Source organism: Pogoniulus pusillus, chromosome 22 (genome assembly GCF_015220805.1).
Source record: "Pogoniulus pusillus isolate bPogPus1 chromosome 22, bPogPus1.pri, whole genome shotgun sequence".
NCBI classification, from domain to species: Eukaryota; Metazoa; Chordata; class Aves; order Piciformes; family Lybiidae; genus Pogoniulus; species Pogoniulus pusillus.
In genome coordinates, this window is record NC_087285.1 from 1410504 (window position 1) to 1425447 (window position 14944).

General features: G+C 55.3%; 2 protein-coding genes across 2 annotated transcripts; both read left to right on the top strand.

Annotated features, from left to right (window-relative positions):
- Positions 1-283: 283 nt before the first annotated feature.
- LOC135185469 (protocadherin alpha-3-like) lies at positions 284-2892 on the top strand. Its single transcript, XM_064162236.1, has one exon. It carries the CDS (start codon positions 328-330, stop codon positions 2890-2892), a length of 2565 nt encoding a protein of 854 aa, XP_064018306.1. The 5' UTR covers positions 284-327.
- A 3157-nt stretch (positions 2893-6049) lies between these two features.
- Positions 6050-9419, top strand: LOC135185073 (protocadherin alpha-8-like). The gene has a single exon (XM_064161388.1). The coding sequence runs from the start codon at positions 6746-6748 to the stop codon at positions 9335-9337; it is 2592 nt and encodes an 863-aa protein (XP_064017458.1). The 5' UTR covers positions 6050-6745; the 3' UTR covers positions 9338-9419.
- The last annotated feature ends 5525 nt before the right edge of the window (positions 9420-14944 follow it).

Here is a 14944-nt window from a genome sequence, read left to right on the forward strand (position 1 = left end):
CAGGAAGAACAAAAGGAAGGAATTTGTTGAAGCAAATTGAAGGCAAACAGCAGGGGAAAAAAGAGACAAGAAAATAAAGAAGAAAAATAAGAAAAGGACAGACAGCAGAGCCGTGCCGAGCGGATCCGGTGACCCGAAGGGTGGCGAGCAGCGAGCGAGGCGGAGGAGCAGCACACGGTGTCGCTGTAGGCTCAGGAACGGTTTCGGAGCGGTACGGCTCCGCCCCGCTGCGGCGGAGAGCACAGCTGAGAGAGCGGAGGGGGGCAGGCAGCAGAGCCGGTGATCGGGGGAGACGGCAGGAAGACAGCGCCGGTCCGGCGAGCGGCGATGGAGGCGCGTTGGGGTGCCGCAGTTCGTCTGCTGGTGCTGGTGCGGACCTGGTGGCTGGTGGCGGGGCAGGTGCGGTACTCGGTGCCGGAGGAAGCCAAGGTCGGGACGGTGGTGGGGCGGCTGTCGCAGGAGCTGGGTGTGGGCGATGCGGAGGCGCGGCGGCTGCGTGTGGTGTGGCAGGGCCGGCGGGCGGGCGTGGAGGTGAGCGGGGCGAGCGGGGCGCTGGTGGTGAGCTCGCGTGTGGACCGGGAGGAGCTGTGCGGGAAGAGCGCTCCCTGCTCGCTGCGCCTGGAGCTGCTGCAGGAGCGGCCGCTGCGCGTCTTCCATGTGGAGCTGGAGGTGACCGACATTAACGACAACGCCCCGCTCTTCCCCGCCGCGCGGAAAAACATCAGCATGGCGGAATTAACCACGGTACCGGGCTCCCGTTTCCCTCTGGAGGGCGCCTCGGATGCAGATATCGGAGCGAACGCGCAGCTCTCGTACACACTCAGCCCCAGCGAGCACTTTACCTTGGATGTTAAATCTCCTGATGAGAACAGGAAATCTTTGTTTCTGGTCCTCTTGAACGCTCTGGACCGGGAGACGGTGCCTGTACACAGATTGGTGCTAACGGCGACTGACGCGGGCAGACCATCGCTTACGGGCACGATGGAGCTGCTGATCTCGTTGCTGGACGCGAACGACAACGCGCCCCAGTTCAACCAGTCCGCGTATAAAGTGCAGCTGCCGGAGAACGTTGCAGAGGGCTCGGTGGTGGTGCGTGTGAACGCCACGGATCCTGACGAGGGTCTAAATAAGGAATTTTCATACAGCATCGTGAGTGCGGTTCCTGGCGATAGCAGAGGTTTGTTCAGCATCGATCCAAAGACGGGCGAGATAAAACTGACGAAATCCCTGGACTATGAAGACGTTCGTTTACACGAATTACAAATCGAAGCGAGAGACAAAGGGACTCCCCCGCTGTCCGGTCACTGCAGCGTGGAGCTGGAGGTGCTGGACGTGAACGACAACGCGCCCGAGGTGTGGGTGACGTCGCTGTCGGTGCCGGTGTCGGAGGACGCGTCGGTGGGGACGGTGGTGGCGCTGCTGAGCGTGTCGGACCGCGACTCGGGGGCGAACGGGCGAGTGCAGTGCTCGGTGTGGCCGTCGTGGCCGTTCGTTCTGGAGTCGAGGTTCCCGGGCTCGTTCTCGCTGGTGCTGCGGGAGGCGCTGGACCGGGAGCGGGTGCGGGAGTACGAGGTGGAGGTGCGTGCGGAGGACGGCGGGAAGCCGCCGCTGCGTGCGAGGCGCGTTGTGCGTGTGCCGGTGTGTGACGTGAACGACAACGCGCCGGCGTTCTCGCAGGCCGTGTACACGGTGCTGGTGCGGGAGAACAACGCGGCGGGCGCGGAGGTGGCGCGGGTGTGGGCGCGGGACCCGGACGAGGCGGAGAACGGTCGCGTGAGGTACTCGCTGTGGGAGGGCGGCGCTGGAGGTGCGTCGGTGGCGGCGGTGGGGTGGCGCCCGGCGTCGAGCTACGTGTCGGTGGATGGGGAGAGCGGGCGCGTGTGGGCGGTGCAGGCGCTGGACTACGAGGAGCTGCAGGTGCTGCAGTTCGAGGTGCGCGCGGTGGACGCGGGGGAGCCTGCGCTGGTGGGCAACGCGACGGTGCAGCTGTTCGTGGTGGACGAGAACGACAACGCTCCGGTGCTGCTGCCGGCCGCGGGCGGTGCTCCGGGTCTGGATCCGTTTCTCGGGTCGCCAGTAGAGGAGGTGCCGGGCGCGAACTCGGAGACGCTGTGGGCGTGGGCGGCGTGGGGCGCTGGGGCGGGTCAGGTGGTGGCGAAGATCCGTGCGGTGGACGCGGACTCGGGCTACAACGCGTGGCTGCGCTACGAGGTGTTGGAGCCGCGGGGGAAGGGCCCGTTCCGCGTGGGTGTGTACAGCGGCGAGGTGAGCACGGCGCGGGCGCTGGAGGAGGCGGACGGCCCGCGTCAGCGGCTGGTGATCGTGGTGCGGGACCACGGCGAGCCGCCGCGCTCGGCCACGGCCACGCTGAGCGTGTCTCTGGTGGAGGGCGGCGAGAAGGCGCTGTCGGGGTCGTCATCGTCGCTGCCGGGTGTGCTGTTGCCGTCGGAGGGCGGCGCAGCGGCGGGCATGGCTTCTGCGTCGACCAACGTGTGGCTGGTGGTGTCCATCTGCGCGGTGTCGAGCGTGTTCGTGCTGGCGCTGGTGCTGTACGGGGCGTCGCGCTGTGCTCCGCGGGCGGCCGTGCTGTCGGGTCCCGCCGCGGCGACGCTGGTGTGCGCCAGCGAAGTGGGCAGCTGGTCGTACTCGCAGCGCCAGAGCCGGAGCCTGTGCGTGGCGGATGGGGCGGGCAAGAGCGACCTGATGGTTTTCAGCCCCAACTTGCCGCCGCCGCCGCCTCCGTCTGTCCCCGCAGCCAAGGACACCTCTCAGGCGGAGCCTTCCTCTCTGCTGGACACGGTTAGTAGTTTTTGGTTTATCACTCTTCTTCGTCCTCCTCACATCCCCCAGCGCAGCCGCTGCTGGGACCCGGTTTCAGATTCCGCGTCCTGAGTTCGTTGGGTCATTTAGGAAGGATTTTGATGACACCAATGATTCTGCCGGCACGTTCTTGTAGCAGTGCCTCGGCTCTTGATTTGATGTGTGAATGGGAAGTTAACCTGTTGTGGCACCACCCAGCAGTGACCATTCATAGCTGCGCTCATTCCCGGTTAGTGTGAATTGTTCTCTTGTAGAATGAAATCAACGCTGTCGGTTACTGGTGTGTAGCGTTTCCAAGGTGTCTGGAGTTGGAGGCATTCTGGATCTTGAGATTGTTACATGTTACTCGCAATGTCCTTTGAGGTCATGAAAATCTCACACCAGTGACAGTCCTGCTGGCTGCCTGACTGGCGCTATGTTGGTAATGGAGGGTGATATGCAGCCTGATGCATGTTGACTGATAAATGTTTTCACTGCGCTTTTGGGAGGTAGTGCTTCAATTTGTTGAGCTTCAACAGTGCTGGGTGTCAGTACCAGATTCAATAGCTGTCCACGTCTCCGTGATTACTGCTTTCTCCTCTATAGGTGGGATTAGCAAAGGAATGTAAGGAGGTGGGCGCAGTCTTCAGTTGCACACGTGGCCCTGGTGGAGATGATAACTCATTCAGATACGTTCATGCTCTGGTCCTACCCTGCAGAGCAGCCATGCTGTGGTATAAGTGGTCCCACAGAGCTGACACCACGAGTACACTTGTGCTTCGGTATTTGGTGTGACTCTCTAAAAGAAGATAATCTGTGTGGCCTGGAATCATCACTTTCGACCTCTAATAATCTCTAAGTTCCAGAGCAGAGCTCTCTTGTTTTCACCTGAGAGTGGTGAAAAGTCACGCAGCATTTAAGAGGACGTGCAAGCAGCTGGGAAGACTTTATTTGCTTCCGAGTGGCTTTGCAGTCCTCCATCTATTTTTCATGCTATTTGTGAGGGCAGATGGCAACACGTGAAGGCCTGGGTGATCCCCTGAGTGGCATTTGGAGATGGGGCCTGTTGTTTGGCTAGAGCAGTCTTGGATGCTATGACAATGGTTCTGTGAGCAGCTGAAGTAGGACCTAGGCATGTGGCACGGAGAGTGTGGCCCTTGTGCTGTGCTTGCGTAGTGGTGGGCATTGGTAGTAGCTTCCACAACTACTGATATTTCCGTGATGGTTCACTGGTCCTCCTCTGGTGGGAGTGTTAAGTGCACATGAGGAGACAGGTGAAGTCTTCCTGCTCCTGACTTCTCCTACTTGTGCATCTTACATATTGGCTTTGGTACCAATACTGTGGTGTCTTATTAGACACGGCTCATTTAATGGATGCATGCACAGACTGCTCTAATGTTCTATATCACAGAGCCTCCCATCCAGGCGATCCTGTGAGTGTTCTTGTGCTTCAGCCTTCTCCTGAGGAATAAAATCTAGGTGCACTTTCAGAACTCTCATGTGCAGCTTTGTGAAGTGTCCACCTGAAATTGGTAAAAAAGCCCAAAGTAATTGGAGTAAAATTCACAGAGCTGGGAAGAATCTTCCAGGCAGGACCTTTGGATCCACAAATATTTCCTTTGCTCTGATAACAAGGGAAAATGAGGAAGGATCATGCTCAGATTGAGGTTTAGAGCTGGGACATGTTCTTGTGATGGAGCAGGATATAGGTGTTATAGCAGTGATGCTTCTAGTGTCATAGAGGATGTCCTGGACACTGGAAGGGCGATTTTGAATGGTGAAATGTTGCCTGAGGGAAACGAAGATGCTGAGTAGAACATGGGCTGTGGTATGAGGGAAAACCTGAAGATTGTCACCTCACTGGGAGGTTTGATTTTCGAGGCTTTGGGATAGAGGGTACCAGTAGAAATCCTCGAGAAGAAGCTTGATGCACAGAGCTACTTGCTCAGGATGCTCTGTGCGTGGGGTTCCTGTGTGGTGGGAAGACACCTGCCATAAATTCCTTTAAAAAAATTGCTCCTGGATGTGTTCTGTTGGTGGTCAAACAGGAGGCTTTTAAAGTTGAGGTTACTCCGTGTGCCTTCTCTGAAGTGCTTCACTCACATCTCTGCTCATCTCTCTTGCTAGGCAGGGGAAGAAGTGTTCTGGCTGAAAGATGTTGGCTAACTTCGTGGTTCAATTCAGTGAAACCTGTTTCCTTCTGCTATCCTTTAGATTTCTCTTTCTCCCTCTGTCAGTGTCAACTTGGTTGAGATGCAGATGGCAGAATTTTGACCTTCGTCAGGTTACAAAGGTTTGACCCTCGGTGTGGGTGGTGGCTTTTCCAGTCTCCCATGCTGAGGTGGTTGTTGAGAGAATATCCTTTCAGGTTCCCATGTTCAGGTATCCTTTCTGCTTTCCCTGTGATAGAAGTGCTTACAGGAGCACTCTGCAGTGTCCTGTCATTGTGAGGTTTTAGCAGAATGTGAGCAATTATATTTCTGTTCAGATTTCCCAGAAACTTCTGAAAATATCAGGGGGGGTGTCCCATAAAACCGATTTTCTTGTCCTGAAAACGTTTCTTGTTGTGATGAAGCTCTCACTGATGCTACAGGTAAGTCAATGATACTTACAGGAAGATGTGTTCGAGAGACAGAAGTTCTGGTTTGGTCATGGTTTTTGCATGTTGGATTGACCAAATATTTCTTGGATTGCAGTGTCTGTAGGTTTGGAGCAACAAAACACCACAGCCTGTTCCTTTCCCAGTGCTTCCAGGCACAATATGAGCAGGCATCAGGGAGCATGAAATTAGGAGGGACCACAGTGTGTTTTGGGGGGTGGATGGGTTTGTTGTCAAGGGTATGTTCAGTGAAAATGTCATGGCGTTTCCGTTGTGGAGGTTGTTTGACTATGTGACGTGTGGATCATGTTAATGAAGCACAGGTAAAGAGAAAAGAAGAACGAAAGAGGAGATTATCAGGATGTCCACTTGCTACCCCTCCGGTATTAATGGAGACAAGGACATCGACACCTTTGGTTCTCTGGGATGTTGTTAAAAGTCTGCTGTAAAGTGGAGAGGAGGATGAAAGAGTGCAGAGACGGAAAAAGAGCGGGAAAGAAAGAAGGAAGGAAGGAAGGAAGGAAGGAAGGAAGGAAGGAAGGAAGGAAGGAAGGAAGGAAGGAAGGAAGGAAGGAAGGAAGGAAGGAAGGAAGGAAGGAAGGAAGGAAGGAAGGAAGGAAGGAAGGAAGGAAGGAAGGAAGGAAGGAAGGAAGGAAGGAACAGCAGAAAGAAGATGTCAGCCAAGGCGCAGCAATATTTTCTCTACGCCCTGAACCCATTTAGTCCCTCACAGTCTCTGTCCCAGTTAGAGACCGACGCTCGGGCGCTTATGCCCCGTATTTAGCGCTGATGGCTCCGTTACTGATGGCCTCTGTAGTGTCGCCGGAGGCGACTTGGAGAGGTGTCAGCTGGAGTAAATCAGAGAGAAGAATGTGAGAATTCCTTAGGGAGGTGTGAAAACTAGGGAATGGCAAAGCAAGAAGGAAAATGAAAGGAAAAGACCAAAGAAAAAAAGGAGGAAATTGAAGAGAGGTGAAAAGAACCCCCACGAAATTAGAAAAATAATAAGAAGTAGAGGAGAGGAGAAAAGAGAAAGGAAGAAAAGATAAGGAAGAAGGAAAGGAAGAAATCTGTGGAAGCAAACAGCAAGTTACCAAAAAGAAAGGTGGGAGGGAAAAATAGGGAAGAAAGGTCCTGTGGAGAAATCAGTTTGGATGAGCGTGCGAGGCGGCGGAGCAGCACACGGTGTCGCTGCAGGCTCACAAACAGTGTCGGAGCGATACGGCTCCGCCCCGGTGCGGCGGAGAGCCCGGCTGTAAGCGCGGAGAGGGGCGGGAGGCCGGGAAGGCAGCAGAGCCGCTGATTGCGGGAGGCGGCAGGAAGACAGCGCCGGTCCGGTGAGCGGCGATGGAGGCGCGTTGGGGTGCCGCGGTTCGTCTGCTGGTGCTGGTGCGGACCTGGTGGCTGGTGGCGGGGCAGGTGCAGTACTCGGTGCCGGAGGAAGCCAAGGTCGGGACGGTGGTGGGGCGGCTGGCGCAGGAGCTGGGTGTGGGCGATGCGGAGGCGCGGCGGCTGCGTGTGGTGTGGCAGGGCCGGCGGGCGGGCGTGGAGGTGAGCGGGGCGAGCGGGGCGCTGGTGGTGAGCTCGCGTGTGGACCGGGAGGAGCTGTGCGGGAAGAGCGCTCCCTGCTCGCTGCGCCTGGAGCTGCTGCAGGAGCGGCCGCTGCGCGTCTTCCATGTGGAGCTGGAGGTGACCGACATTAACGACAACGCCCCGCTCTTCCCCGCCGCGCGGAAAAACATCAGTTTACCGGAGAACTCCCCACCCGGTTCCCGTTTCCCGCTGGAGGGCGCCTCGGATGCAGATGTCGGAGCGAACGCGCAGCTCTCCTACACGCTCAGCCCCAGCGAGCATTTCGCTTTGGATTTAGACAAACTGAATGAGGGAAATATCGTACCCGACCTAGTACTCAGAAAGCCACTGGACCGGGAGACGATGCCAGTGCACCAATTGGTGCTGACGGCGAGTGACGAGGGCCGCCCGTCTCTGACAGGCACAATGGAGCTGCTGATTACAGTGTTGGATGCGAATGACATCGCTCCCCAGTTCAATCAGTCGGTGTATAAGGTGCAGCTGCTGGAGAACGCTACAGAGGGGACGCTGATAGTGCGTGTGAACGCCACTGATTCGGATGAGGGAAGTAACAGCGAGGTGACCTACAGGGCGACCAATTTCATTCCACCGAGTGGAAGAGATGTGATTAGCGTCAATCCGCAGACAGGCGAGATCGAATTAAAGGGCGCCCTGGACTTTGAAGAAGTCAGTGTGTTTGATTTCCGAATAGAAGCCACAGACAAAGGCTGGCCCCCGTTGTCCGGCCACTGTAAGGTGTTGTTGGAGGTGCTGGACGTGAACGACAACGCGCCCGAGGTGTGGGTGACGTCGCTGTCGGTGCCGGTGTCGGAGGACGCGTCGGTGGGGACGGTGGTGGCGCTGCTGAGCGTGTCGGACCGCGACTCGGGGGCGAACGGGCGAGTGCAGTGCTCGGTGTGGCCGTCGTGGCCGTTCGTTCTGGAGTCGAGGTTCCCGGGCTCGTTCTCGCTGGTGCTGCGGGAGGCGCTGGACCGGGAGCGGGTGCGGGAGTACGAGGTGGAGGTGCGTGCGGAGGACGGCGGGAAGCCGCCGCTGCGTGCGAGGCGCGTTGTGCGTGTGCCGGTGTGTGACGTGAACGACAACGCGCCGGCGTTCTCGCAGGCCGTGTACACGGTGCTGGTGCGGGAGAACAACGCGGCGGGCGCGGAGGTGGCGCGGGTGTGGGCGCGGGACCCGGACGAGGCGGAGAACGGTCGCGTGAGGTACTCGCTGTGGGAGGGCGGCGCTGGAGGTGCGTCGGTGGCGGCGGTGGGGTGGCGCCCGGCGTCGAGCTACGTGTCGGTGGATGGGGAGAGCGGGCGCGTGTGGGCGGTGCAGGCGCTGGACTACGAGGAGCTGCAGGTGCTGCAGTTCGAGGTGCGCGCGGTGGACGCGGGGGAGCCTGCGCTGGTGGGCAACGCGACGGTGCAGCTGTTCGTGGTGGACGAGAACGACAACGCTCCGGTGCTGCTGCCGGCCGCGGGCGGTGCTCCGGGGCTCGATCCGTTTCTCGGGTCGCCAGTAGAGGAGGTGCCGGGGCCGAACTCGGAGACGCTGTGGGCGTGGGCGGCGTGGGGCCCTGGGGCAGGTCAGGTGGTGGCGAAGATCCGTGCGGTGGACGCGGACTCGGGCTACAACGCGTGGCTGCGCTACGAGGTGTTGGAGCCGCGGGGGAAGGGCCCGTTCCGCGTGGGTGTGTACAGCGGCGAGGTGAGCACGGCGCGGGCGCTGGAGGAGGCGGACGGCCCGCGTCAGCGGCTGGTGATCGTGGTGCGGGACCACGGCGAGCCGCCGCGCTCGGCCACGGCCACGCTGAGCGTGTCTCTGGTGGAAGGCGGCGAGAAGGCGCTGTCGGGATCGTCATCGTCGGTGCCGGGCGTGCTGTTGCCGTCGGAGAGCGGCGCAGCGGCGGGCATGGCTTCTGCGTCGACCAACGTGTGGCTGGTGGTGTCCATCTGCGCGGTGTCGAGCGTGTTCGTGCTGGCGCTGGTGCTGTACGGGGCGTCGCGCTGTGCTCCGCGGGCGGCCGTGCTGTCGGGTCCCGCCGCGGCGACGCTGGTGTGCGCCAGCGAAGTGGGCAGCTGGTCGTACTCGCAGCGCCAGAGCCGGAGCCTGTGCGTGGCGGATGGGGCGGGCAAGAGCGACCTGATGGTTTTCAGCCCCAACTTGCCGCCTCCGCCGCCGCCGCCACCGTCTGTCCCCGCAGCCAAGGACACCTCTCAGGCGGAGCCTTCCTCTCTGCTGGACACGGTCAGTGCTCCTCCCTTCTCATCTTTCCACCCACCCTTACTTGGTTGCCCCCCAACGTGTGCTTTCCTTTCCCTGCTTTCGGGATTCTCCTATCTCCGTGGGCAGGCGGTTCTTTGAGCTGGGCTGTTCCCGCGGGGCTTGCATTCAGTGGCTGCTTCTCAGGTGCCACTTCACTTCTGCCTGTGCCTCCTTGCTAGGACCTGCCGCTTGTTTCCTTGTAGAAAGGTAAAATATGTTGCTTTTTGCGGCTTGCTCTGTTGGTTACTGATAGCAGCTAATTATCCTCTGTACTAGGTGTGGGTTGTTCCCTCGTGGCGTGGCGTGCCTGCCGGCTGCGACAACATCACTTGTCGACGTGCTTTTTTTTTTTTTTTTTTTTTTTTTTTTTTTTTTTTTTTTTCCCCACGGTCCCTCTGTTACTTTTCAGCGCCTCATTGCCCTTTGTCACAAGTGATCCTGCTGGTATCTATTGTGGAAAAATCTCTCCTGGCCCCCTGGCTACGCCTGCCCGAATTGGGTAGTTTGCGAGTGTTTAAGTATCTTATTGACGCCTTCGTCTCTGCCTGTGCTTTCTTGTCGGGGATTTTTGGTTCTTGTTTTGGTATGTGGGGAAATAAAGGGTCTGTCTCCCGCAGCAGCTGGAGTTTGGTGTGTGAGCCTTTTTCTCTCTGGAAACGAAATCAAGACCGAATGTGGTGAGAGATGAGTCCAGAAGCTTTTTCTCTCTGGTGTGTGGCGTTTTTCTTGAGCCCAAGACACAGAAGCTGTACTGGTGACAACTCCCCAGGCACTTTTTGGTCGGCTATCAGGCTTTGTAAATGGTGACCGCGCTGATATCTGATGTGGTTTCTTGTGGAAAACTGTCCTGTTCCACTCTGAGTGTCTTTCACTAGGCACAGGATGTCACAATGCTTCAGTTTTCACTTGTCCTACCAGGGTCAGTATGAACATTAGGAAGACAACACAGACTTTTTTTTGTGTGTGTGTGTGTTGTAATGACATGCTAGAGGGAAGGGACACATCCAGAGAGACCTTGACAGCCTGGAGAGGTAGGCTCATATCAAACTCATGATGTTCAACAAAACCAAGTGCAGAATCCTGCATCTGGGTCAGGACAATCCCAAGCACCGATATAAACTGAGCAGTGGCTGGCTTGAGAGCAGCCCTGAGGAAAAGGATATGGGGGTGCTGGTGGATGAGAAGCTGGACATGGCACTTGGTGCCATGGTCTAGCCTTGAGCTCTGTGATAAAGGGTTGGACTTGATCTATGAGGTGTCTTCCAACCTTGGTGATACTGTGAATACAAACTGCCAGTGTACACCTGCAGCCCAGAAAGCCAACCATATCCTGAGCTGTATCTAGAGGAGTGCGGTCAGTAGGTTGAGGGAGGTGATTCTCCACCTCTCACTGCTCTTGTGAGACCCCACCTGGAGTACTGTGTCCAATTCTGGAACCCCTGTTACAAGAAAGATATGGACATGCTGCAACATGTCCAGAGAAGGCCCACGGGGATGATCAGAGGGCTGGAGCTGCTCCCTTCTAAGGATAGGCTGAGAGTTGGGGTTGTGCAGTTTGGAGAAGAGAAGGCTCTAAGGAGACCTTATTGCAGCCTTCCAGTGTCTGAAAGGGGCCTACAAGAAAGCAGGTGAGGGACTTTTTAGGGTATTGGGTACTGATAAGACTAGTGGGAATGGATCCAAGCTAAAGGAGAGTAGATTTAGATTAGATGTTAGGAGAAGTTCTTCACCGTAAAGGTGATGAGGCACTGGGGCAGGTTGCCCAGGGAGATGGTGGAAGCCCCATCCCTGGATGTTTGTAAAGGCCAGGCTGGATGTGGCTGTGGGCAACCTGATCTAGTAGAGGTTGTCCCTGCCCATGGCAGCGTGGTTGGAACTAGATCATCCCTGAGGTTCTTTCCAACTTTGACAATTCTGTGATTCTGTGATATTTATAATTACACAGCATCATGGCACAGGAGTGAGACCCAAGGTAGGCTTTAGAAACAGGAGTTTTCTACTTTCTTTCCTACCCTGGTTCCAGGCTGTCAGTCCTGTCCAAATCAGTTTGGACTTTGCTGGCTTATTTTAATGCCTTTTTGTTATTTTGCCTCAGTAGCTGCGTGGATCAGAGGATGTCAGGGCTTGGAAGGGACCCAAGGAGATCATCCAGTCCAACCCCCCTGCCAGAGCAGGACAATCCTGTCTAACACAGATCACAGAGGAACACATCCAGACAGGCCTGGAAAGGTTCCAGAGATGGAGACTCCACAACCTCTCTGCTCAGCCTGTGCCAGGGCTCTGTGACCCTTCCAGACAAGAAGTTCCTCCTTGTGTTCAGCTGGAACCTCCTGTGCTGCAATTTACACCCATTGCTCCTTGTCCTATCCCAGGAAGCAAGTGATAAGAGCCTGTCCTCTCCCTCCTGGCAGCCTTCAGATACTTATAAACATTTACCAAATCCCCTCTCAGTCTTCTCTTCTCCACACTAAGCAGCCCCAGGGCCCTCAGCCTCTCCTCATCATCCATGTGGCTCTCCGCTGGACCCTCTCCAGCAGATCCCTGTCCCTCTTCATCTGGGGAGCCCAAAACTGAAGGCAGTATTCAAGATGAGATCTCACCAGGGCAGAGTAGAGGGAGAGGAGAACCTCCCTTGATCTGCTGGACACACTCTTCCTAATACACCCTAGGATCCCATTGGCCTCTTGGACCCCAGGGCACATTGCTGTGCCATGGGGAACTTTTTAGCCACCAGGACCCCCAGGTCCCTCTCCACAGGACTGCTCTCCAGCAGATCACCTCCCAGCCTGTACTGGTGGAGTTTATTATTCCTCTCCAGGTGCAGGACTCTGCACTTGTCCTTGCTGAACTTCATCTGATCCCTCTGTGCCCAGCTCTCAGCCTGTCCAGGTCTTGCTGGATGGCTGCACACCTTTGGCTGTCTCAGCCAAGCCTCCCAGCTTGGGGTCAGCAGCAAACTTGCTGAGCAGACTCTGTCTGTCTGTGCCCTCATCAGTGGCACTGATGAAGATGTTGACCAGGACTGGCCCCAGCACGGATCCCTGGGGGACACCACTGGTCACAACTCTCCAGCTGGACCTGGCACCATTGATCACCACCCTCTGAACTGTATCTTGCAACCAGTTCCTAACCCACCTCACTGCCTGCTCTTCCATGCCACACTTCCTCAGCTTGCTCACTAAAATGTCATGGGAGATGGTGTCAAAGGCCTTGCTAAGGCCAAGGCAGACTACATCCAATGCTCTCCCTGAATCTACCCATTCAGTTATGACATCATAAAATGCTATCAGGTTAGCCAAGCAGGACTTCCCCTTGGTAAATCCATGCTGACTGCTCCTGATAACCTTCTTCTCTTCCAAGTGCCTTGAGACGCCCTCCAGCAGGAGCTCCTCCATCATTTTCCAGGGCTGGAGGTGAGGCTGCCTGATCTATAGCTCCCTGGAACCTCTCTCTTGCCCTTTCTGAAGCCTGCAGTGCCATTGGCTCTGCTCCAGCCCTCAGGCACCTCTTCTGTCTGCCACGATTTGGCAAAGATGATGGAGAGTGGCAGAGTGACAACCTCAGGCAGTTCTCTCAGCACCCTTGGGTGTATCTCATCAGTGCCCAGAGACTTGTGGCTGTTCAATGTGTGTAACTGATCCCTAACCCAGTCTGCACTGACCAGTGGGGAGCATTCCCTCCTCCAGGCTTCTTCTCCTTCATCCAGAGTCTGGAGTCCATAGGGGAGTTCAGCCTTAGGTGTAAAGACTGAAGCACAGAAGGCATTCAGCAGCTCTGCCTTCTCTGCACCCTCAGTTATCAAGGTGGCCTCCTCGTTCAGCACTGCCTCCACACCTTCCCTCTGCTTCCTTTTTCTACTGATGTATTTGTAGAAGCTTTTCTTGTTCTGTTTTACTTCCTTTGCCAGCTTCAGTTCCAAGAGGGCTTTGGCTTTCCTTGTTGTATTCACACAAGCCCTGACTACTTCCTTATAGTTAAGATACCAAGGACTTAGAAACCTGCATTTCATGAGGAACTATGTGGGAACCAAAACCTGCACTCTCCTACATAGTCAATAAAATCTGTTGTAGGGCTGTGCCTGCCAGCATTTGAATTGTTCTCCTGTAGCATGAAACCAATGCTGTTGCCATTCAGAGCTGTGCTAATCACCTGTAGAAAGAGCAGAGTCTCCTAGACCCGGAGTTTGTGACCTAGACCCGGAGTTTGTGACCTAGACCCGGAGTTTGTGACCTAGACCTGGAGTTTGTGACCTAGACCCGGAGTTTGTGACCTAGACCCAGAGTTTGTGATAGCCTCTCTATGTTTTGTCATGGTGTTGTCATTGATGGAAGGGTCTGCAAAGGCTTGAGTGAACGTTGGAGGTGTGAAGAGAAGCTGCAATGTTGTGGGAGGCAGATGTGGCACTGGAACTGACCTGGAATTTGACCCTTTAGATTGGGAAGCTTTGTCTGAGGAGCTTGAAAACCTTGGGAAGCCCATGAGCTGTATCATGAGAAGATAAGTATTGGGTCTGATGTGTTTGTCTGGACAACCCCTGCCTTACGTGGGGAATGAAGGATGCCTAGAGGAAAGCATGAAGAGGATAAGCATGGAGTGTTCCTACCTGTGATCACTTCCCAAGCTCTAAGATGTGTGGAGTTTGAGGCCTTTTGGGCCTTAAGATAATTTGTGACATTGAAATGCTCACAGTGTCTTTTGAGGCTATGAACAACGTCCAGCAGAGAGCATGTAGTGATCTGGGAGTCCCCTCCCTTAACCTCGAGATTCACCAGACTAACTCAGAGGGCTGGAAGCTAAGGTTGAAGCTCTGTTTTACAGCCTAGCACAAATTTACAGGCATATATACACAATATACACAGATATGTACAACTATATACAATTACATGCAAGTTAAAAGTAATGCAGAGATTCAAACCCCCTCCCAAACAGCAGAACCACCCAGGGGGGCTTTGAACTAGGTCTCCTCCTTCTTCACTCCCCTTCCCTTATCTCAGAAGCCTTACATGCAGGAGTGAGGTGCAAAAAGCCAACAAGAGGTTGCAAGGAGAATGATTAGATTGGATTACACAGATTCAAGCAGAGAAGAATTAGATAACAGGCTGTGAAAAGGAAACAATGGTGATGTCTACTTCACTCATAGGCTTGCTGAGATGTATAAGAACAAGAACATAAACATACGTAAGGGAGTTGCTCTCTGGCTTTTGGGCTGCCTGCATTTTCTCTAACCTGCCATCTGCCTGACTAATCCTGCTGTCTAGCCCCCCTGGCCAACCTTCCAATCTCACCTTGAATGTAAGGCAAAGTCTGAGGTAAGGTAGAGGGGTGGGAAGAAGGTGGAAGGGTGGTTGGGAGCCCCTCCTGAACAGTCTGGTTTCTGGGAGGGCTGTTGAGTTTCTGTGTTACCTTTTAACTTGTATATTTCTGTCTCTAGCCATAGATATTGTAACTATCTGCTTGTTTATTGTGCTAAGCTGTAAATATAAAGCTTCATTCAATTTCCAGAGCCTCTGAGTCTAGTCTGGGTGATTTTCCAAGGTGTGGGAGAGTGGGTAACACCCAAACCATCACAGACAGTTAACGTGGCAAGCAGCAACCAGTGCCTGACTGAGAAACTTTGTTGTCATTTCTTGGGTTTATCTCTCTAAGCAAACCCAGTGGGTGACACAGACACCATTATTATTTTCTTTTCACAGCCAGTGATCTAAT